Source organism: Cottoperca gobio, chromosome 10 (assembly GCF_900634415.1).
Source record: "Cottoperca gobio chromosome 10, fCotGob3.1, whole genome shotgun sequence".
In the NCBI taxonomy this organism is placed as follows: Eukaryota; Metazoa; Chordata; class Actinopteri; order Perciformes; family Bovichtidae; genus Cottoperca; species Cottoperca gobio.
In genome coordinates this window covers 15,409,511-15,433,281 of record NC_041364.1, presented here as the reverse complement: position 1 = coordinate 15,433,281, position 23,771 = coordinate 15,409,511, and the positions used below count along the sequence as shown (strand labels likewise).

The following is a 23,771-nucleotide window of genomic DNA, read 5'->3' as shown; positions in this document are numbered from 1 at the left end:
AAGTATTTTGGGTTGTTTGTACTATTTAAACCTCCATTACAAACAAGCACAAGGAAAACCAGGGCCAAAGTCAGGTATGTAAATCAACAAAATATTAAGTTATGTAAGGGTTCGTGGATGAGAATGTCCCTTCACAGACAGCTCCATGCTGATCCTACTTGGCTAACATACTGTACAGGTAGAAGCCACTCTGATGTCTACCTGGACAAGGTCTTGCACATTTGCCCTGTGTAATAAAGCACTTAGTATCTCCGATGTCATATACAGTATACATGAGTATATGATCATTTTATCCCAGTTTTTATGATTTAAATGTTTTTTATTTTAACAAAGGAAAAAATCTCAAAACAACACATTGACGATACAACATCAGACCAATGCTCAGAAATAACTGCTATAACATCAATTAAACACCATGCTTGCATAGAAAATCACAATTGGTTTTAAAGCAAACAGACACAGTTTGTAATCAAAGACTTCTTAAGCCAGTTTCAGTGTCTCTTTAACCATGACTCCTATTCCATCAAAAACGTTGAAACGTGAATGGGAGCATTGCACATGAATGCAGAGGTGGTGACCAGCTTATTTTTGACATCAACGTGTGCTTTCTCCACATCCATGTTGAGGATTTTGGCAGCGAGGATGGGGGAGATGCAGCACATGCCCAGCGGCTTTCCGGCTTTGTGAAAAGTGCACACCTATCTGGTGTTTTTCCCAGTGAGGGGCAGCTCAGGTTCTTCCTGCGTGCAGATGTTATACGCAGCTGTATAAAGTGTAGCTTCACGTCTTCAGGAATATACTTGACGATGGCTCAACGCCCCTCTCTGCGCGTGTCTGTCGGCATACTGGGCATCTCTGGTGGGAAGCTTTTACATATAGGCCCGCGCCATTTACGATGTGTGTGTTTTTTTTTTTTTTGCTGCAGTTGTACAAAGCAGTCATAAGCCTACTTTCTGCTGGGTTTTTTTAATCATTACTTGAATCATAAATTTCATACAGATTTAGTGATATCCTTTTGTATTTGGTATCAAAAATATAAAAAGTATGTTTTGTAAGTAATAAAAAAATAAATAAAACGTACCAAACACTATTATCTGAAACCTGATATCTGTTCTTATTAATGATTACATATTATGGTTACAAACTTTTATCGGTAATGAATACTAAAAATAAAATGACATTTTAGTTTGGTTTAGTTTTTAAAAGCATGTTTAAGATTTCAGCTGTAGAAACTCAAAACTAAAACCTAAAAAAAGAGTGTGCTGCTAATATCAGAAAACATTGCTCTTGTTATAGGTGGGAGTGTTTTTGTTTGTTGATTAGCAGGTCACTCTCGTTTTGGTTTAATACTTTATTTGATGGTCACAGTGCATTTTAATAACATTTATGAAAATATGTCAGCTGTTCAGCTGTCAGAAGAGCTTGCTGGAGGAGCTCTACCAGTTATTCTTTGCAGCTTATTGTATCGCCATTGCAGCCCAGCCTGAAGCCTTCTTTCAAGGAGGTACGCAGGGTGTACAGGGAGCTATATGTGTATTCTGCCTGCATGCTTTTAATTATCACATTCAATATGGTTTCCACTACAATGATTCCAACAGGACAGGGCTGTTTCAAGGCTTTAGTAGCCAGGATGCCATCACAGCCACAGTTGGTGACAGAAATCCTCTGTCTGTGCTGGTTCTTCCTTGGGTGGTGGTGGCCGGAGGTGTACTCCAGCTGTTCTGCGGCACAGTAGCTTTTGCTCGAGGTTAAACCTTTGAGAGCACAGTTTTTTATTTGTACGGGGTGATGTGGGCAGTGTGGGGGTTGACACGATATGGCAGCTTATACGGTGAAACCAGAAGCTTTCAGGTGGCTGTCGGGATCATTAGCTTCATGCTGTTTAACTGTTTAGTGACAGCTGCAGCGCTGTTTCTAAATGTCGCCTGGTTTGTTTACACCCTCACCTTCCAGCTCATCCTTATTAGCTGAATGCAGTAGGTGCACTGCCTTATGGTTATGACATAGGAGTCACCATCATCTTTGGTCTGGTCAGTTTTTATTGTTTCCTGGCACACATTTTCAACAGCACCTTCCAGTCCCCCCAGATCCCCTTCGGTAAATCTTTAGTGAAGCTGAGCGGGGTTGGAGGAGGCGCAGATGTTTGTCCGCATGTATCAGCCCGCAAGGCCACATATGTCCATATTACTCCCGTATTAGCTGCTCTGTGCTGGCTCCCGGTAAAATACAGAATAGAATTCAAAATCCTTCTCCTGACTTACAAAGCAATTAATGGTCAGGCTCCAGCATATCTTAAAGATCTCATAGTACCTTATAAACCAACTAGAGCATTGCGCTCCCAGACTGCAGGGTTACTTGTGGTTCCTAGAGTCTCTAAGAGTACAATGGGAGCCACACCCTTCAGCTATCAAGCTCCTCTCCAATGGAACCAGCTTCCAGTTTGTGTTCGGGAGGCAGACACCCTCTCCACATTTAAGAGCATGCTAAAGACTTTCCTTTTTGATAAAGCTCATAGTTAGGGCTGGCTCAGGTTTGCCTTAGATCAGCCCTAGTTATGCTGCTATAGGCTTAGACTGCCGGGGGACACCTCCCTGCTCTCTTCTTTCTCTTCCTCTCTCCTCCCCTCCCTCTCTATCTGTATGCATTTATGTAAATGTATGTTACTAACTCAGCATCCGGGGCATCATCCCTGGAGTTTCTGTGTCTCATGTGCCAGGTTGCTACTGATAAAAATTTACGTCAGGATCAGGAATCGTGGCTGCGCCTGCTGCCCTGGTCCTGCTGGACACCGGGAAGCCTTTTTGACATTTTCCTGGATTCATCAAAACTTTCTCTTTTTTTCAACACAACATAATTTCTGACAAATGTTGTATTTGTACTATGTTGTTTATCCTGTACACACGACATCTATTGCACGTCTGTCCGTCCTGGGAGAGGGATCCCTCCTCAGTTGCTCTCCCTGAGGTTTCTTCCATTTTCCCCCTTTAATTATGGGGTTTCTTTTAGGAAGTTTTTCCTTGTGCGATGCGAGGGTCTAAGGACAGATGGTGTCGTATCCTGTACAGTCTGTAAAGCACACTGAGACAAATGTATAATTTGTGATATTGGGCTATATAAATAAATTTGATTTGATTTGATTCTCAGGATTTATCTGCATTTATTTATTGATTTAATGTCATTACTCTCTAATTATTGTGTATTGTGACTCCAGGGTGAAGAAGCAGGTGCAGGACCGACCCATGTCTCTGTGGATCTCCTCCATCAAGCAGCTAGAGCCAGTGCAACACCTGCTGAGCCCTCTGCTGCTGGACTTCATGGAGGCTGCATGGCCCTCCTCAATTAGCATGGTCATACCCAGAGGTAAGTGTGTGTTTATGGATGTATATTTGTACAAATAAAGTGCATGTGTGCTTTAATGGGTGCATCATGTTGCATGATGGGGGTTTCTGAGCATCATATTGGTTTCTTGGCTCACACAGGCCCGTGGATGGACATTTTTGGTTTAGGACAGGGGTCGGGAACCTATGGCTCGCGAGCCATATATGGCTCTTTTGATGACGCGATATGGCTCGCAGACAATTCTAAGCTGACATTTTTTAACATGATTAACAAGTAATAAACAATTATATTGTGTCATTTTAAAGTAAAACATTTAGCAGAGGATTTGTTTTTAGTTCTCCCCTCGCCTTTCCTCCGCTCTGTGTCTGACTGCACAGCGCACACACTTACACACGTGTGTGTGTGTGCGTGTGTGTGTGTGTGTGTGTGTGTAGGGGGCGGAGCCCTGCCGTTCGCGAAACAGCTGAGGAGAAACTGCGCAAAGCAAGCAGTAGACCGGGGGGGGGTCAAACTCATTCACAGAGAGGGCCAATATTAAAAACTGGGACTACGTCGAGGTCCAAACACGGTCCACATTTATTGAACAGGGTACACATAAAGTGCAAAAAGATATGGAACATATTTAAGTCAACTGCAGACGGGTTGCTGAGCAGTTCAATTAAAATATCTGAGCAGTTCAATTAAAATATCTGAGCAGCAAAGTCGGCAAATGCTTTCAGTGCATCAGCAGAATGCTGTCGGGAACACAGCGGTGGAGATGTTTGTCAGTGTTTGGAAACACGTAGTGACCAAAGTTTCCTTCTGCATCTGAGTCTCCCACAGGCAGCTTGGCATCACACATGTCTGTGATCACACGGCCCTGAAGCTGCAGGTTTAACTGTGAGATGCTTCGTTATGTCGCACAAACAGTCCAGCTCACATCGTCCCAGAGATCTGTGGTGTGTTTCCCTTTGCTTTCCAAAAACTTTCATTTCATTCACACATTTAGATACTTCCTCAAATGTCTTTTCCCGTGGTTGTGCCATGCATTGATGCAATTACCAAAACCGGCGGGCCAGGTATGACAGACATATGATATAATGATATAGGATATAATAATAATAACAATAATAATAATAGTAATAATAATAATAATAATAATAATAATAATAATAATAATAATAATAATAATAATAATAATAATAATTAATAATAATAATAAATTGTATTTGTAAAGCGCCTTTCAAAGCTAAAAGCAATCTCAAGGCGCTAAAATGCAGGACAACAACAAAAACAACACCAACAACAACAGACGTAAGAGGTTAAATAGGTCATAATTGCCTTGAGTTTGACACCCGTGCAGTAAACACTGAAATATGAGATAAATAACATAAGCGTTTAGTTTATTTAATAAAAGAGCACATGTTCAATGCAACACTGATACCGCTATTAGTACTCGGAGACGTGTTATTCTTAAAAAAATGCACGCATGAAGTTGCGTTAAAATTGATTAAATATATGGCTCTCAAGGAAATACATAAACAAATATTTGGCTTTTATGGCTCTTCCAGCCAAAAAGGTTCCCGACCCCTGGTTTAGGAGATGCTGCCAAACACATAGGGACTCCACAAAGCATTGCAATCAGAAACCCAGACTGCTCTGTGGCCACACACCTCAATAATCTGGTAAGGGCTGTGGGAATTAATCACTACAAATCTTATTGTGAGGGAAACTATTAAGCAGGCACTTTAATAAATACAACCACCTTTTTTTCTTGCAGGTTGGGCCCATCGCTGTAACCTCAGCCAACCCTACAGGCGAGGCAGACACAACTCACCACAACCAAGTTTACACCAAGCTGGGCAAAAGGTGAAGACGATATTTAGTGTTATTAAATACAAAAAGCACTAGTGTTTTTATCTTTGCAGTAAACTACATGTGCATTTCATGTGGTTATGTGGATGGGGTGTTATGTGACGGACCCTCCCATCTACTGTGGTTGACTGCACTAAGATTGAAACAGGGCACATTGTTTTTTTCAGTGGGTCTCATTCCTAAATCTAAGGTAATATAAATATCCCTTCTTGTTCTATTCATTGTAATTATACAGTTTAGTGTATTCTTAGACTTATATAAGTTGCTTTTTGTTTGTGTGCTTTGAAGGTTCTTCAGATCTTCGAGGAGGTTCAGATGCAGTGCAGACATGGGCAGACAAATCCAGCTTTTGAATACGATCTACATCTGTCAGATACACTAACGGACAAAAGTTCAGGAAAGGAAGACAAAGCCGAGTCAAACTCAAAACCATCCACAGTTTCACCTGAACAAAGTCTAGTCCTCAGAAAAGGGTCATAGTGTCGTGATCTGGTTGCACTTTGGTTTCCTGTTTTATTTGTAATTGTTTTGCTTTTTATAACTACCTTAGCCTGTTTCTGCATTTGGGTCCTCCCCTGTCCTGAACCGTGACACATAGTATCAATGCACTGCTTAAAAATGCTGCCAAATGGAAAGTAAATTCAGATGTCGGTTAATGAAAAGTCCACGCATGGATGGAAATGTAATAGTTGTCATGCTGTGGTTTGATTTACCACCAAGTCCAGAGACAACCACAAAAGCTATTCATGTCTTGGTGTTTTATGGTGGGCAAGCTCATGTTTGTATTATGCTTGTCTGTTCATCTGAATGTTGCATATTGGGGGGTAAACTTTTACAATGTTACATTACATTGACTCTAATGTCACTTTACTCACTGGGTAATTTTAAGTTGTGTGTTGTACTGTATGTAATACATTTAAATGGTCTATTCTGGAATTTGTAGCATTTTAAATACATGAATGTACTGTATATACCTTTTCATGATAACATACATTAAATTCAATTATTTATTCAATATTGTTATAATAAATTGTCCTCTTTTGTTCTTGTTCCATGGTGGATGGTTTGCAAACAAAGCTCAGCAACTTTACCCACTGGAATTTCATTACATACTGTTTTATGAAGATACAACAACAACAACCACAAGAAGTCATATGGGGAAAGACTCTTTTCTTTGAATATTCTTAATTCATTATTTCAACACATGCTGCCCTGTCCTTCTCTGGACCCAAAATATGTTTTTCTCATTTTTACAAAGTAAAACACAAGTAAGATCACTCAACACAATAGCCTGTGACTACCATGTCTAAGGAACATTACTATTTAGTTTCAGTTGAGCTCACAATGATGGGGATTGTCATTTATAGATATAAAGTGTAAATCCATAGATTTATATGTATCATGTGTAATAGGATTAAGGTTAGTGAATGGCCAACCAATATTTCATAATGGCAACAAAGTAAGCCTTAGTACCATGCTTATATGAGGCTACTGCAGTCAGAGTAAGATACATTAAGTAGGTACGTTCTAAAGTTAAAGACCTTTTAGTACAAAGTTCCCTTTGCATATCTGGATAGTAGTTTTAAAACCCTTGAGCGCACAGTTTTTAATCAACTCTCTTGTTACCTTCATCAGAACAACCTTCTTAATCCACACCAATCTGGTTTCAAAGCTGAGACTGCCCTCCTCACTGTTACTAAGGAACTTTACACTGCTAGATCAACCTCCCTCTCCTCTATTGTCATTCTTCTGGACCTTTCTGCTGCGTTCAACACAGTGAACCAGCAGATCCTCCTTTACACCGTCCAAAAACTGGAAGTCTCAGGCTCTGCTCTCTCCCTGCTCAAATCATACCTTAAAGACTGCACCTACAGGGTAACTTGGAGAGGGTTTCTGTTGGACCCTTGTCAAGTCACCACTGGGGTTCTTCAGGGCTCCGTCCTGGATCCCCTCCTATTTTCTCTGTACACCAATTCACTTGGCTCTGTCATTCACTCTCATGGATTCTCCTACCACACTCAATTGATTCTGTCGTCTGAAACCCAGGTGGAGGCATGGATCTCAGCTTGACTGGCTGACATGTCCCAGTGAATGTCTGCTCACCACTTGAAGCTCAACCTCGATAGGACCAAACTGCTTTTCCCTCCAGGAAAGGGCTCTCCCATCCAAGCCCTTACTATCAACATCTGCACCTCGGTTGTTTCCCCGACTCGAACTGCAAGGAATCTGGGTGTGACACTGGACGACCAACTTTTCTTCACTGCCAGCATCCCTGCAACAGCCGCTTTTGCAGATATACTCTTTACAATATCGGGAGGACACGTCCCCTACTGTCCCAGAAGGCAACACAGGTTCTGGTCCAGGCTCTTGTCATCTCACGCCTTGACTATTGCACTCCCTTCTGGTTGAACTACCTACATATGCCATCCGACCTCTACAGCTCATCCAGAATGCAACAACCTGACTGGTCTTTAACCTATTCAAATTCTCACACACTACACCGTAAGACTTCTTGCGCTGCCATCTTAAATAGGACTTGACGGAAGAAGAGTTCTTGTATCGCAATGTCACCTTCCTGGATGAATAAAGGATGAATAATTTTTTATTGTCATAAAAAACTCATAGTATAGTATGTCATGAAACAAAATAAAGATTCATCGTATAATATGTTATAAAAAAGTCATAATAGGTCATACAATACTATGCCAAAAAAAAGTAAAGTAGAATATGTCATAATAAAAAATTAAAAAGTAGTAGTATAGTCATCGATAAAAAGTAATTTTGTAATATGAAATTCTCAAAGCAAGGACTGGATTTTTCATCCCCATCACGTAATCATTCTTCTCCCCCCTCCCAGACATCCCTCACACCTCCCCCTCGGCTTATACCAAAAGCCCGCTCATAGACATAGGACATCACCCCCCCAAACTGGTCACCAAACTGTTCTAATATGTCATGCCGTTCCTGTATTGACTACTACCAGATTAAATAATCAGCGCTCAGCACGCACTGCGTCCATCATTTGAATATCTTGCTATTGAGCTCAAAGCAGAATTATCTTTGTTCATCATCACATTGTACAGGCCACCAAAATATTCAGCACTATTTCTACAGGAATTCTCAGAGCTGATTTCACTCAGCATCACTAGATGTGAAAGAATAATCCTGCATGGAGACCTAAATATTCACGTAAATAAGAAGAATGATCCCAAGACTATTGAACTTGAAAAGTTACTAGACAGCTACTATCTAAAACAAAATATCAGTGAACCCACTCATCAGCATGGTAACACACTAGACTTAGTGATAATGACGAGGCTAGACATCGATATGGTCTCAGCAATCGAATTACCAATATCTGACCATCACTATGTGTTTTTTGATGCTAACCTAATCTTAACAAAGACCAAAAGAGAGACAGTAGTCAACAAAAGAATACTAGATGACACAGCAGAGGAAACATTCCCTATCATGAGATCATTTGAGCCATGCTCAGACTGCTCCTTAAATCTCCATCCATCCATCGTCTACCGCTTGGATCTCATGGTTGAACATCTAAACAACACCTTGTCATCTACCCTGGATATTGATGCTCCATTAAAGTCAAAAAGAATTCCACTGACAGAATCTCCCCATGGTTAAACAACAGCAATGTTACTCAGACTAAGAGTGTCATGATTGGGATTTTTGTATATCCTGTTTTATTTTGAAGTGTTCACTCCCCCTTATGTCATATCTAGATGTACATCCTGTCTGTGTTTTCCTCCTGTGTCCGTTCACCTTGCCCTTGTGTTTTAGCTTCTCTCCCCAGCTGTGTCTCGTTACCCTCGTTTAGTGTCTGTGTGTATATATTTTTGTCTTTCCCAGTGTTCCTTGTCAGATCGTCATCTAAGTGTCACACTTGCAGATGTCTCCTTGTGTTTCCTCGTGCTTCCTCGTGCTTCCTCGTGCTTCCACATGCTTCCCGTGTCATCCTGGTTTGTCTTTTCAGTTTACTTTTTACCTTTTGTATTTTTGTTATTTTGTAAGCTTTTTGGAATAAAGCCCTCTTTAATCTTCTCGTCTGCCGTCTTGCATTTGAATCCTCACCTTTTCACCACCGTGACAAAGAGGACTTGTAGAGTAGCTGAACGAAGATGGAGGAAAACTAAGCTCACAGTTAACTATGATATCTACAAAGAATCTATGGCTGCCTATGGTAAAGCAATGCAGCTGGCAAGAAAGGATTACTTTTCCAAGATTATCACAGAGAATGTTGGAAATTCTAGAATACTATTCTCGACTATTAACCAATAGCATCAAAGTGTGAAGAACTCGCATTGTTCCTCAATAATAAAATAACTTCAATCAGAGCCAGCATCACTTATGATGCAGACACAGAGAACATCTGCAAATATTGTGATGTAACCATGGGAACATTCACCTGCATCACACTAACTGAGCTTCATAAAAGTGTGATGGAATGTAACTCCTCCACCTCTTGTGTTGACCCGATACCTACATTACAGTTCATTTAGCTGACACTTTTGTCCAAAGCGACGTACAAAAAGTGCAAACAATCATGGAGATACAACTCCGAACAGCAAGAATCTTGTAAGTACAATAGCTTCAAATAGGTACAATCGTATAAGTGAACTACTGTCTTCAAATAAGTTTGAAGTGCAACATAAGTGCAACATACAGAAACAATAGAATACAAATTCAACTATTGGCTATAACTAAGCCAAACCAATATAAGTGCAACATACAAAGATCAGTTATTTTGTTTTCTTCATTCGCCGAGGTGCAGTCGAAACAGGTGAGTTTTCAGTCTGCGACAGAAGGTGTGAAGTCTGTCTGCTGTCCTGACATCAATGGGGAGGTCGTTCCACCATTTTGGAGCCAGGATGGCAAACAGGCGGGTTTTGTTTGAGGGAAATCTGGGTCCCACTCGTAGTGAGGGAGTGGCCAGCCGATTGGTTGACGCAGAGCAAAGTGAACGCGCTGGGGTGTATGGTTCGACCATGGCCTGGATGTAGGAAGGGGCTGATCAAATCACAGCACGGTAGGCCAGCACCACAGTCTTGAAGCAGATTTGGGCCGCCACTGGTAGCCAGTGAAGGGAACGGAGAAGCGGTGTAGTGTGGGAGAACTTGGGTAGATTGAAGACCAGTCGGGCTGCTGCATTCTGGATAAGCTGTAGAGGTCGAATGGCACATGCAGGCAGTCCAGCGAGGAGGGAGTTGCAGTAGTCAAGGCGTGAGATGACAAGAGCCTGAACAAGAACCTGTGTCGCCTTCTGAGTCAGTAGGGTACGTATCCTCCTGATGTTGTACAGAGCGCATCTGCAGGAGCGGGTTGTTGCAGCGATGTTTGGACTGAAGGACAGTTGGTTGTCCAGCGTCACACCCAGATTCCTTGCAGTCAGAGTCGGGGAAACAACAGAGGTGCCGATGTTAATGGTAAGGTCTTGGATGGGAGAGCCCTTTACCTGGAAGGAAAAGGAGCTCGGTCTTGTCAAGGTTGAGTTTCAAGTGTTTCCGTGCCTCCACCTGGGTTTCGGATATGGGAAAAGACAGAATCAGTTGAGTGTCATGTGCGTAGCTGTGGTAGGAGAAACCGTGAGAGTGAATGACAGAGCCAATTGAGTTGGTGTACAGTGAAAAGAGGAGAGGCCCCAGGACAGAGCCCTGAGGTACTCCAGTGGTGAGTTAACAGGGGTCCGACAGAGCCCCTCTCCAAGTTTCCCTGTAGGTGCGATCCTTTAGGTAGGATGCGAGCAGGGAGAGAGCAGAGCCTGAGACTCCCAGTTCTTGGAGGGTGTGGAGGAGGATCTGGTGGTTCCCTGTGTCAAACGCAGCAGAAAGGTCCAAAATCAAATCAAATCAAATGTATTTGTATAGCCTTAATAGTCCTTAGACCCTCGCATCGCACAAGGAAAAACTTCCTAAAAGAAACCCCATAATTAAAGGGGGAAAAATTGAAGAAACCTCAGGGAGAGCAACTATGGAGGGATCCCTCTCCCAGGACGGACAGACGTACAATAGATGTCGTATGTACAGGATAAACAACATAGTACAAATACAACATTTGACAGAAAATGATTTTGTGTTCAAAAAGAAAGTTTGGATGAATCCAGGAAAATGTCAAAAAGGCGTCCCGGTGTCCAGCAGGACCAGGGCAGCAGACACAGCCACGATTCCTGATCCTGACGTAAACTTTATCAGTGGCAACCTGCCACATGAGACACAGAAACTCCGGGATGATACCCTGGATGATGAGTTAGTAACATACAATTACATACATGCATACAGATAGAGAGGAAGAGAGGAAGAGAAGGAAGAGAGCAGGAAGGTGTCCCCCGGCAGTCTAAGCCTATAGCAGCATAAATAGGGGCTGATCCAGGGCAAACCTGAGCCAGCCCTAACTATAAGCTTTATTAAAAAGGAAAGTCTTTAGCCTACTCTTAAATGTGGAGAGGGTGTCTGCCTCCCGAACACAAACTGGAAGCTGGTTCCACTGGAGAGGAGCTTGATACCTGAAGGCTCTGGCTCCCATTGTACTCTTAGAGACTCTAGGAACTACAAGTAACCTTGCAGTCCAGAAGGATGACAACCGATGAGAGGGAGGCTGCTCTAGCAGCGTGGAGTTCCTCAGTGACAGCGAAGAGGTCTCAGTTGAGTGGCCTGCCTTGAAACCAGATTGGTGCGGATCAAGAAGGTTGTTCTGGTGAAGGTAAGACGAGAGTTGATTAAAGACTGCACGCTCAAGTGTTTTGGAAAGAAAAGAAAGAAGAGAGACAGGTCTGTAGTTGTTGACTTCAGAAGGATCGAGTGAGGGTTTCTTTAAGAGAGGGTTCACTCTTGCATCCTTAAGATTGTTAGGAAAGCAACCAGATGTTAAGGAGGTGTTGATGAGATGGGTGATAAAGGGAAGGAGGTCAGGAGCAATAGACTGTAGAAGGTGAGAGGGGATAGGGTCCAGAGGGCAGGTGGTAGGACGGGCAGAGGTAATGAGAGATAGAACTTCATTCAAAGAGAGAATGGAAAAAGAAGTAAGAGTGGGGGGAAGGGGTGTGGATGGTGAACAAATGATGTTAGTCGGCAAGTCGGAAAATAAAGAACGTATGTCATCTATCTTTTTTACAAAGTGGGACGGTAGGAGGGAAGAAGGAGGTGGTGGACTAGGAGGGTCGAGGAGGGTGGAGAAGATAGAGAAAAGTTTTTTGGGATTGGAGAAAGAGGTTTGAATTTTCTGTTGGAAGAAAGTGCTTTTCGCTTCTGAAATAGAAGAAGAGAAAGAGAAGAGTTTGAAAGGCAAGGAGGTCGTGAGGGTGTTTTGATTTCAGCCATTTTCTTTCAGCTCCCCGTAGGATGCCTCTGTTAGCACACACAGAGTCATCCAACCAGGGAGCTGGAGGGGTCTGGCGAACCTGCTGCAGAGTGAGAGGACAGAGGGAGTCCAGAGAGGAGGACAGAGTAGAGAGGAGAGTGTCTGTGGCCTACAGCATTCTTTAAGCGGATATTCGACAGCATTTCAAGTCACGTCCTAAATATTATAAACACGTCTCTTCTAACGGGCATCCTCCCAGACGCCTTCAAAACAGCCGTTGTAAAACCCTTGCTAAAGAAACCTAACCTAGACAGTAATACGCTGACCAACTATAGGCCAATATCTAACCTTCCATTCATCAGCAAAATACTAGAAAAATAGTCTTGGCCCAAATAAACTCCTTTCTTAAAGATAACAACATCCTGGAGTAATTTCAATGAGGCTTCAGAGCATGCCACAGTACTGAAACTGCTCTGACTAAAATAATTAGTGACCTCAAGCTAAACTCTGATACAAACAAGGTCTCAATTCTTGTCCTACTAGACCTAAGTGCACCATTTGACACGATCGACCATGACATCCTAATTAATCGTCTAGAAAAACTGGTTGGTCTTTCTGACTGTATTAAACTGGTTCAGAACATATATCAAAGGGAGAAAGTATTTTGTCAGGCTTCGAGATCATGTGTCAGAGAAGCATGATGCCCACTTTGGAGTTCCACAAGGGAGCTGCCTCGGTCCATTACTGTTCTCCCTATACATGCTACCACTGGGGGACATCATTAGAGAACACAATGTGTGCTTCCATAGCTATGCGGATGACACACAACTGTACATCTCTGCTGAACCAAATGATACTACAGCTGTTAACTCCATTGCCACCTGTCTGTCAGCAATAAATAAATGGAAGAGCAATCATTTCTTAAAATTAAATGAGAACAAAACTGAAATCCTACTAGTAGGTCCTGTAACAAAAAGAGAGATGATGCTGAATAACATGGGGAAACTTACTCCTTTGATTAAACCTGAAGTTACAAGTCTTGGTCTTATCATAGACTCAGATCTAAGCTTTAAATCCCACATAAACAAGGTGACAGAAACATCATTCTTCCACCTTTGAAATATAGCTAAAATCTGACAATTTATAAATAAAAAAGGATGCTGAAAAACTAATCCATGCTTTTATCTCAAGCCGACTCGATTACTGTAATGCATTCTTTACCGGCCTCCCAAAAAAAACAACGGAGACTTCAGCTCATCCAAAATGCTGCAGCGAGGCTGCTGACTAGAACCAAGGGGAGAGACCACATTAGTCCAGTGTAAGCCGCTCTACACTGGCTTCCAGTAACTTTTAGAATTGACTTTAAGGTCCTCCTTCTTGTATACAAATCCGTAAAAGGAACCCTGCCAACTCTCTAATGAACTATGTGCCCCCAAGAATATTACGATCATCCACTACTGGTTTATTAAATGTTCCCAGAAACATCCAAAAGAAAATTGGGGATGCAGCCTTTTGCAATTATGCACCAAAGCTATGGAACACTTTACCTGCAGACATTAGGGAGGCAAGCTCGCTCAATATCTTCAAAAGTAAGCTAAAAACATATCTTTTTACTTTAGCCTTTTAATAGTGATATTTTATATCTCTTTACTTTAGCCTTTTAATGGTGATATTTTACATATTTTTATCTTAGCCTTTTAATGGTGCCACTTTAAACTAATTTAAATGATTTCATAAAGTTTTGCTATATCTGGTTTAACATTGAATGTGTAAAGGTAACTGAGATACATTTTAGAGTGTGTATTTTTGAAAATCCTGAGATCAAATAGACTGTTTTACCACGGGAAAAAGTGGAAGTTTCTCTGATAAATGTGTATTGGAGAAAAACTGGCTTTAACCAAAGGAAGTAAACCAGTTGAAAGGCCACAGGGGCCCATTGTTGATCTCATGCTTTCAAAATATGGCTATGATAGTTTAAAACATTTACAAGAATGGTGTGATGAATGTGATTTCCCGGCAGTAGGTATGTTAAGTACGGCACAGATAGGGAAACTAGGCATGATTTCCAATGTTATTTTATACTATTTTAATTCTGCTATTTTATCTGCTTTTTTATCTGCTATTTTAATTATGCTATTTTATACAATTTTACTTCTGATATTTTATACTATTTTAATTCTGCTATTTTATCTGCTATTTTATTCTATTTTAATTCTGCTATTTTTATAATGGTACTTCAGACTCATTTACATTTACTGTGATTATTGTACTGTAAATGCTCTGTCTAATCTTGTACTAATTGTTGTGTTTTTGCTGTGAAGCACTTTGGGCTGCAATTCTTGTATGAAAGGTGCTATACAAATAAAGCTTATTAATATTATTGTTCCTCTTCAATCCGAGGTTCGACTATCGGCCGAACCCTCCTTTCCAGCACCTTGGACTAGACTATACCAGGGAGGCTGAGAAGTGTGATACCCCTGTAGTTGGCACACACTCTCTGGTACCCCTTTCTGAATAGGGGAACCACCCCTAGGCACTGTCCCAGACTTCCACGGAATGTTGACGAGGCGTGTCAACCAAGACAGCCTCTCCACACCCAAAGCCTTCAGCATTTCTGGACGGATCTCATCAACCCCTGGGGCCTTGCCACTGTGGAGTTGTTTGACTACCTCAGTGACCTCCACCATGGAAATTGATGATGGTCCCCAATCAGCTTCCAGCTCTGCTTCTACCATAGAGTCAGGATTAGTGTAACATTATCTGCACACATGTGAAAAACACATGGATTTTATCACATGATGGTGATAATCAACAATAATCTGACTAACAAAATGTTATCAGAAGAAACACCTGCAGAAATCTGCCAAAGCATACTTTTCGTCAGTAAATGCTTTGTAAACAGGCTCTCTGCACTGAAGTTAACCACTGTGACTAACAACCATTGAAGCGGCGCAAGAGGACATCCACACCCAACGCCTCAGACTATAACCTCTCACAACAACAGTAAAACAGAATGTACGAGGACATACTATGTCAATACTCAATGTGTAAATATCCGTGTGTATGTTGACTCTCCCACTGTTACATGTCAGACTGTGTGATGACACCAGAGCATTATTATAATGTAAACATTGCGCTTGTGCCTGAAAACTCAAGATGATGAACATTAATAATGTTGTAATATGTAATAATGTATCTATAATTAGAAGCCTAATGAGCCTGTGGACCGGATTAATAAGTCAATTAATCAAAAATGTCTTATCAAAAATGTGAGAAATGTTGTGCATGTTGAGATGTAATCTTAACTTTCCAAACTCAATTCTTCCTTGCAGAATATCTTTCCTTTGTTTTTTCCAGGTGACGTCTCGTCATTGTTGCTGTATCTTCTTAAAAAAAGTATGTAAGCCATTTCCAGTGGGTAATGTGACTGAACTTTGCAAACCACCCACCATGGAAATGTATACCATCGGAAAAAGTCAGAGCATTTCAGGATTTTAGCACCTTATCTGAATCTCGACTCACAATATAAGAAATAAAGCTTCATTATAACAAACAAAAGAGTATAATGACATTCCACATTAATCAACATTTATTTGAAACTCTTATGAGAACATTGAAGAGGGGAGTACCAGAGCCTTTGAGGACTAGACGTTGAGTCAGACCTTTGACAAGCAGTGCAGCTGAACCGTAGATGGCAAAAATCAGAATGATCAACTCCAGAACCTCAGAGACCACAAGAGCCCAGGAGCTCGCTACAAGACCCACTGCCTCAAAAACAAAGGTGGCTGTGATGGCCCCAAAAACAAAAGGCATTATGTAGTTGGCCGTGGCCGAGCAGAAGGCTAGGAGAAAGAACAGAAGGATATAAGGGACCAGATCAGCAATCGCTGACTCTTTTGTGGACATGCATAAATGGCAAACTGGGATCTCTGTGGTGGCATTCAGAGACGCGTTGCTAATCATGTTAGTGGACAAATTGTTCATCATCTGAAGGGGCATAGATGCTGTTGTTTCAGCTAAGGCACCAAAGTAGATTTGGGTGGCACCATAACTGCCCCAAAGAGCAGCATAGCCAATAAAGGCAGTGCCACTCAGATGATCGTATTTTCTAAAGGAAAGCAGTCCGGCCACCAGTTGACATATACAACATAAAACACGATAGAGTAATACATATAAAGTGTATAAGAAGTAATACTAACACCAGTGCAAAGTAAAATGTCAGTAAGATTAAGATACATTTCAGGAAATAAGTACACTACATTAGGAAAAGTAAATAACAACATAAGAATAATAGTCAAATTTATTGCCCTTTATTGTATTATTTTAGCAGATTTCTTTAAAGTTTTACCTGCAAGTATGTTCTCCACCCCTACTGGTGCATTGCCAGTGTGTGCTGTCCAAAAATGGCTGATTTAATTAGATCAGAGTCTGGCAAATAAAAGGCATAACAGCACTGTGTGTGTTCCCACACTGTAATGAATCTGAGATATAATAAATGCTACACTTAATGATTTACAGGTGTCAGTAAAGACTTTCTGTTCTCTTTGTCCTGCAGAAAAACATTCGACCAGTGTGGGCTGTCAGAGGACTGCATAAGTCTGCAGTGGATGGTAAACTTAATTTCATGCTTTTGTTCAAATACAAGAATACATTTCTCTTTGGTTCAGCCATTACAAAGATCATTTTGACTTGTAGACAATTAAGCTAAGCATTTCTCCTTTACTTATTTCTGACCTCTACATTCTGTCTATTTCCCCCTACAGTCTTGAAGCGCCCTGCCCCTGAGGACACGGTCACAGCCAGCTATGGGAAGTTAATCAGTGAAGTAAAGCCCCAGCACTTGTCCCCTGTGGTTCTCCACCGCAGCAAAAGAATAGTGCTGGACAGCATTGGAGTCGGTCTGATTGGCAGCACAACAGACGTGTTTGAGCTGGCCCTGCAGCACTGCAAGGTGAGGAGGAGTCAAATGAAATTACACTTAAGATCTTATCTAATATGAGGCAGGATGACAGATGAAAGAAAATATTGACCTTATGCAAACAATAGTCGCGAGCTGTGTGTGGACAGATGAGTTAAAACAAATATACCAGGTTATTATTATACTGAATTTTGTCATATAACTTGATGAACAGGGATGTTTTGTTTTTTTTAAGTCGGGTGGCCTTTTTCTACAAATTTCTGTTTGACTACCAAATAAATCTGTTTTTTAAAAATAGACATTTTAAAATCACTAAAGACAGACATGCCAGACCTTTTTAAAGTAAAGCTCACTTCATATATGTGATGGCACGATCCGTGACAGTAAACTGTTGTATTAACAATGTCCTTGGGCCAACTCCCTGTGTTTACCTGTCAAATCCCCTCCAGCATGTGTATGCTTCCGATTACGTCAGCTCTGTGTACGGACGCAGAGGCACCAGGCTCTCCCCGACACTGGCAGCTTTCGTCAATGGAGTGGCTGTGAGTATACATAGGTGGAACATATGGATCACCATTGTCCACAGTGCACCTTAACTGGACAAAACCCATTACCACAACCAAACTAAAGCTTTTATACACAGCTATGGTACCGTCTGGGCAGCCAACGGGTTGATGATAATACTGAATTGACCCCACATTACCCTTCAGCAGAAATGTCCAACATTATGTCTGCACACGTTGCTTGGTCTTCATTCATAAATCAGCCAACAGGATGGCAAGCTTATTTCTTCTGCATGCATTTGCCTCCAGTGGTGAGAGAGATGTTAAGGCAACTAAAGGGCTTTTCCAATATAAAATATATTTCAACACAGAGTTTACAGCTAGCTACTGTATTATTTCATAGTGCACAGTAAGTATGAACTATATTTCATAATAATTTGTTTGTTAAAAATGTGTTCCTTTGTGTGCTGTAGACTCTCTCTTTGATGATACATGGCACCCTGCCACTCATCCCTCAGGAGCGGTCCTTCCTGCTGTGTTAGCACTCAGTGACATGATGCCTAACAGCAAACCTATAGGCCTGGACTTCCTGCTGGCATTTAACGTCGGCATTGAGATCCGGGGCAGATTAATGAGGTTCTCTAATGACGATCACAACATCCCCAATAGGTGAGCGCCTTAGAGCGTGAGTCAAATTGGACATAGATACTGTAATTTATAGGCTAATAGCAACATTGCAGAAGGTTTTGTACTTTACTGAGTCATTACAGTGATGATTTAAGTGATACAATACTTTATTTTTAGTGAAGTGTATTCCTGATTGTCATAAATTCAGAATGGACTCAATAGATGTGTTGTTTCTTGTCGCTTCAAGTTAGTCTTTGTTCATATTTGATGCACAAAATTTGTCAAAATGTAGCACAATGACATTCAGAATATGTTACTTTTAGAAACTTTTAACAACTTAAAAGACTACCTTTTCCTGTTCTGGGCAACAGTCATTTATTTTTTATGATTCTTGTGGATTCTACTTCATACAATAATGAAATATGGATTAAAGATTTTACTAATACAATAAATAAGCAACATTTGTGTTACTGTATCGACTTGTATCGATGCTCTCTGGGAACCATCACCTTATCGTGGTGGAGAGGTTTGTGTGTCCCTATGAACCTGAGAGTTGTGTTGTCTGGAGCCTAGTGCTCCTGATAGGCAAATTGGTCACAGGCGAGGGGCCAGACTAAGAATGGTTCAAAAACGACTTCATGAAAAAAAGGGAAAGGAAAGGAGAGACCCTGTGAGGCAGAGCTGGAAGCTGATGGGGGATCATCGTCAATTTCCCTGTTGGAAGTCACTGAGGTAGTCAAACAACTTCACAGTGGCAAAGCCGCAGGGGTTGATGAGATCCGTCCAGAAATGCTGAAGGCTTTGGGTGTTGAGGGGCTGTCTTGATTGACACGCCTCGTCAACATTGCGTGGAAGTCTGGGACAGTGCCTAGGAGTTGGCAGACCAGGGTGGTGATTCCCCTATTTAAAAAGGGGGACCAGAGAGTGTGTGCCAACTACAGGGGTATCACACTTCTCAGCCTCCCTGGTAAAGTCTACTCCAAGGTACTGGAAAGGAGGGTTCGGCCGGTAGTCGAACCTCTGATTGAAGAGGAACAATGCGGATTCCGTCCTGGTCGTGGAACAACGGACTAACTCTTTACTCTCGCAAGGATCCTGGAGGGGGCCTGGGAGTACGCCCATCTGGTCTACATGTGTTTTGTGGATCTGGAGAAGGCGTATGACCGGGTCCCCCGGGTGATACTGTGGGAGGTGCTGCGGTAGTATGGGGTGAGGGGGTCACTTTTGAGGGCCATCCAATCCCTGTACGCCCAAAGCGAGAGTTGTGTCCGGATACTCGGCAGTAAGTCGGATTCGTTTCCAGTGAATGTTGGCCTCCGCCAGGGCTGCGCTTTATCACCAATCCTGTTCGTGATTTTCATGGATAGGATATCGAGGCGTAGTCGTGGAGGAGAGGGGTTGCAGTTCGGTGACCTGTGACTGTGACCTTCAACAGTCACTGGATCGGTTCGCAGCCGAGTGTGAAGCGGTTGAGATGAGGATCAGCACCTCAAAATCTGAGGCCATGGCTCTCAGCAGGAAACCGGTGGATTGCCTACTCCGGCTAGGGAATGAGCCATTACCCCAAGTGAAGGAGTTCAAGTGCCTCGGGGTCTTGTTCGCGAGTGAGGGGACGATGGAGCGAGAGATTGGCCGGAGAATCGAAGCAGCGGGGGCGGTATTACAGTCACTTTACTGCACCGTTGTGACGAAAAGAGAGCTGAGCCAGAAGGCAAAGCTCTCAATATACCGGTCGATCTTCGTTCCTACCCTCACCTATGGTCATGAAGGCTGGGTCATGACCGAAAGAACGAGATCACGGGTACAAGCGGCCGAAATGGGTTTTCTCAGACGGGTGGCTGGTGTCTCCCTTAGAGATAGGGTGAGAAGCTCAGCCATCTGTGAGAGACTCGGAGTAGAGCCGCTGCTCCTTTACGTTGAAAGGAGCCAGTTGAGGTGGTTCGGGCATCTAGTAAGGATGCCACCTGGGCGCCTCCCTAGGGAGGTGTTCCAGGCACGTCCAGCTGGGAGGAGACCCCGGGGAAGACCCAGGACTCGGTGGAGAGATTATATCTCCTCACTGGCCTGGGAACGCCTCAGGATCCCCCAGTCGGAGCTGGAGGATGTGGCCCGGAGAAGGGAAGATTGGGGTTCTTTACTGGAGCTGCTGCCCCCGCGACCCGATCCCGGAGAAGCGGTAGACGATGGATGGATGGATGGATGGATGGATGGATGGATGTATCGACTTGAACCTACCATTTCAAAGATTTTTGGTTGTTGGTACTATTTAAACCTTCATTACAAACAAGCACAAGGAAAACCAGGGCCAAAGTCAGATATGTAAAAATATTAAGTTATGTAAGGGTTTGTGGATAAGAATGTCCCTTCACAGACAGCTCCATGCTGATCCTACTTGGCTAACATACTGTACAGGTAGAAGCCACTCTGATCTCTGCCTGGACAAAGTCTTGCACATCTGCCCTGTGTAATAAAGCACTTAGTATCTCCGATGTCATATACAGTATACATGAGTATTATCATTTTATCCCACAGTTTTTATGATTTTTATTTTTTTATTTTAACAAAGGAAAAAATGCTAAATTGTAATTTGTAGAGTAACTTTTATTGAAAATCTCAAAACAACACATTGACGATACAACTTCAGACCAATGCTCAGAAATAACTGCTATAACATCAATTAAACACCATGCTTGCATAGAAAATCACAATTGGTTTTAAAGCAAACAGACACAAACATCCAGTTTGTAATCAAAGACTTCTTAAGCCAGTTTCAGTGTCTCTTTAACCATAACTTCTATTCCGTCAAAAACGTTGTGAATGGGAGCATTGCACATGAATGCAGAGGTGGTGATCAGCTTATTTTTGACATCAACGTGTGCTTTCTCCACATCCGTGTTGACGTGTTTGCAGCCCATCTCCTTTATAGCGCCTGCTGTCTGAGCGTACGGCCACCTAAAGACCAAAAGAGAAGAATAGTTAGAACTGTATGTGAATTCTTCTTTTATAGCCGTAGACATCTAGTGATGAGGACTATTTCACACACTTTTCACATTCTTTGTCCTGTCCCACAGTGATCTCACAGCCAGGCAGGATCTTGGCAGCGAGGATGGGGGAGATGCAGCACATGCCCAGCGGCTTTCCGGCTTTGTGGAAAGCCTTGATGAGCTTCTCTAGATGTGGCTGGATGGTGCAGTCCTTATTCTTCACTGCCCAGTCACTCAGGTTCTTCGCCACACCAAAGCCCCCTGAATGAATGAGAACACACAGGAGTTGTTCAAAATATCACAAAAGAGGAGGTGAAAAAACTGAGAGAAATGTGAAATATTTTGCAGCATTAATTTAACCTGGGATGATGACGGCGTCAAATGCTGAAACTTTTAACTTGGCCAGATCAGTCACGTCACCCCTGGCGATGCGAGCACTTTCCTGCAGGACGTTTCTTTTCTCCTCTGAGGGTTTCCCCTCACAGTGATTTACAACATGCATCTGATCTGTATTCGGAGCAAACATTGTCACCTGAAATGAAGAATATGAAACTTAGCCTCTGTAGCTAAGGACTGTGGGATCTTTTTAGAGTTGTTATTAAGGCCAACTATATCTTAGTGTGTCAGGTTTATAACAATGCTTTTGTATTGCTAAGTATAAGAACAGAAATGTAGATGTGAAATTTGCAAAGTCACTCTAAATAGGACTGGATACAACAGATGAATACAATGTTATACTTTTGCTCCAGCTCGACTCAGATGAACAAGGACAGCAGAGGCCTCGTGGATCTCTGTGCCGTCATAGACTCCACATCCTGAGAGAATAACTGCAACACGCTTCACCATGGTTCCTATAAAACACACATGTAAAGCTCATACATTTATCTGAGGATCCCTCCTCAGTTGCTCTCCCTGAGGTTTCTTCCATTTTTTCCCCTTTAATTTTGGGATTTCTTTTAGGAAGTTTTTCCTTGTGCGATGCGAGGGTCTAAGGACAGAGGGTGTCGTAACCTGTACAGTCTGTAAAGCACACTGAGACAAATGTATAATTTGTGATATTGGGCTATACAAATACATTTGATTTGATTTGATTTGATCTAATGTGTTTGACCCCTATTTGTTTTCCTATCACAAATGCAGAGGACTGCTGCTGAGCCACCTGTCACACTTGTTCACATTAAGAATGTACAAAGCCAGGGGACAAAGCAGTCCCAGCAGATCTGCTGCTGCCAGGAAACACTGTTGTTGACACCATTAAAGAGAAGCTACAGGAAAAGGTTGGAGTCTGAATACAGACATGCAGTACTGATGAATGAATATCTCTGAGACACCTTTTAAGCATTTAAACATTTCTCTCGTGCATTTTGCAATGCTACTTTGCATTTACTCATAACATTATCGTCTAAAACCAACAAGTGTTTTTTCCTTATAATATTAGGAGAAGGCATTGGTTAAGTTTAGATAGCAGAAGTGAAGACAGTGTGGATAGATATCACCTTGTGTACGAACAATAGGAGGTTTAGCTGTGTACGATCAAGCCGTTCAGCAGAGAGGTGTACTGGCTGTAATCTGCAGTCTTTATAGTCGTGCCTGCTACTGTCTCCTCCCACAACCTGCTGCACAAAGGGTGACATCACACAGCCTAAAGGTAACCAGGAACACTGTTGGATTGTCATGGTTACCTTTGGACGTAAAAATGCTGAATCATTCCTCTCAGTTTTCAATGAACAAAAAAAAGTGATGTCATTAGGGAACATTTAAATAACATGATTAGTTTATTAATTAGTTGTATTAAATGTTCTGTGTGTGACAATTATTGGATTATGATTATCTTTATAGAATAATTTAAAAGAAAATATATACATTAATTAATTACTAGGCTAAATAAATACTGAACAAAATAGAAGGTGCTTTAAGTATAATATCAATGTGAGTCTTTTCCACAGGTAGAGAAAAAGATTATTCTAGAAACCTAATACTTAAACTACATAAATCACCAGATCTGTTATTTAAAATGTACAGGTCAAAAACGGCATGTGAAATTATGATCGCATTTTGTTAGCCTAATACAATAATCATTAGTGTTGATATTTAGACTAAGTGTATATATACGCCTAATGCATATAATATTGAAGTTCCCAATTACCTCACTTTGAAGATGCAAAGATGCACTTCCTGTGGGAGGATTTATTTGAGAAGCCTATTTGTCTTCCTTGACTGTGACGCACCTGCCCG

The 23,771-nt window shown here is 41.9% G+C and overlaps 1 protein-coding gene and 1 pseudogene across 1 annotated transcript; one reads left to right on the top strand and one right to left on the bottom strand.

Moving 5' to 3' along the window:
• The first annotated feature begins 1,386 nt into the window (after positions 1–1,386).
• LOC115015084 (uncharacterized) lies at positions 1,387–18,598 on the top strand (annotated as a pseudogene).
• Positions 18,599–21,226: 2,628 nt separating this feature from the next.
• On the bottom strand, positions 21,227–23,742 carry LOC115014217 (glutamine amidotransferase-like class 1 domain-containing protein 3A, mitochondrial). The gene is made up of 6 exons (XM_029440906.1): positions 23,683–23,742; positions 23,033–23,152; positions 22,275–22,387; positions 21,897–22,068; positions 21,596–21,797; positions 21,227–21,504 (listed from the first exon to the last, which is right to left on the bottom strand). The coding sequence occupies exons 3-6, from the start codon at positions 22,380–22,382 to the stop codon at positions 21,312–21,314; spliced, it is 675 nt and encodes a 224-aa protein (XP_029296766.1). The 5' UTR covers positions 22,383–22,387; positions 23,033–23,152; positions 23,683–23,742; the 3' UTR covers positions 21,227–21,311.
• Positions 23,743–23,771: the final 29 nt, after the last annotated feature.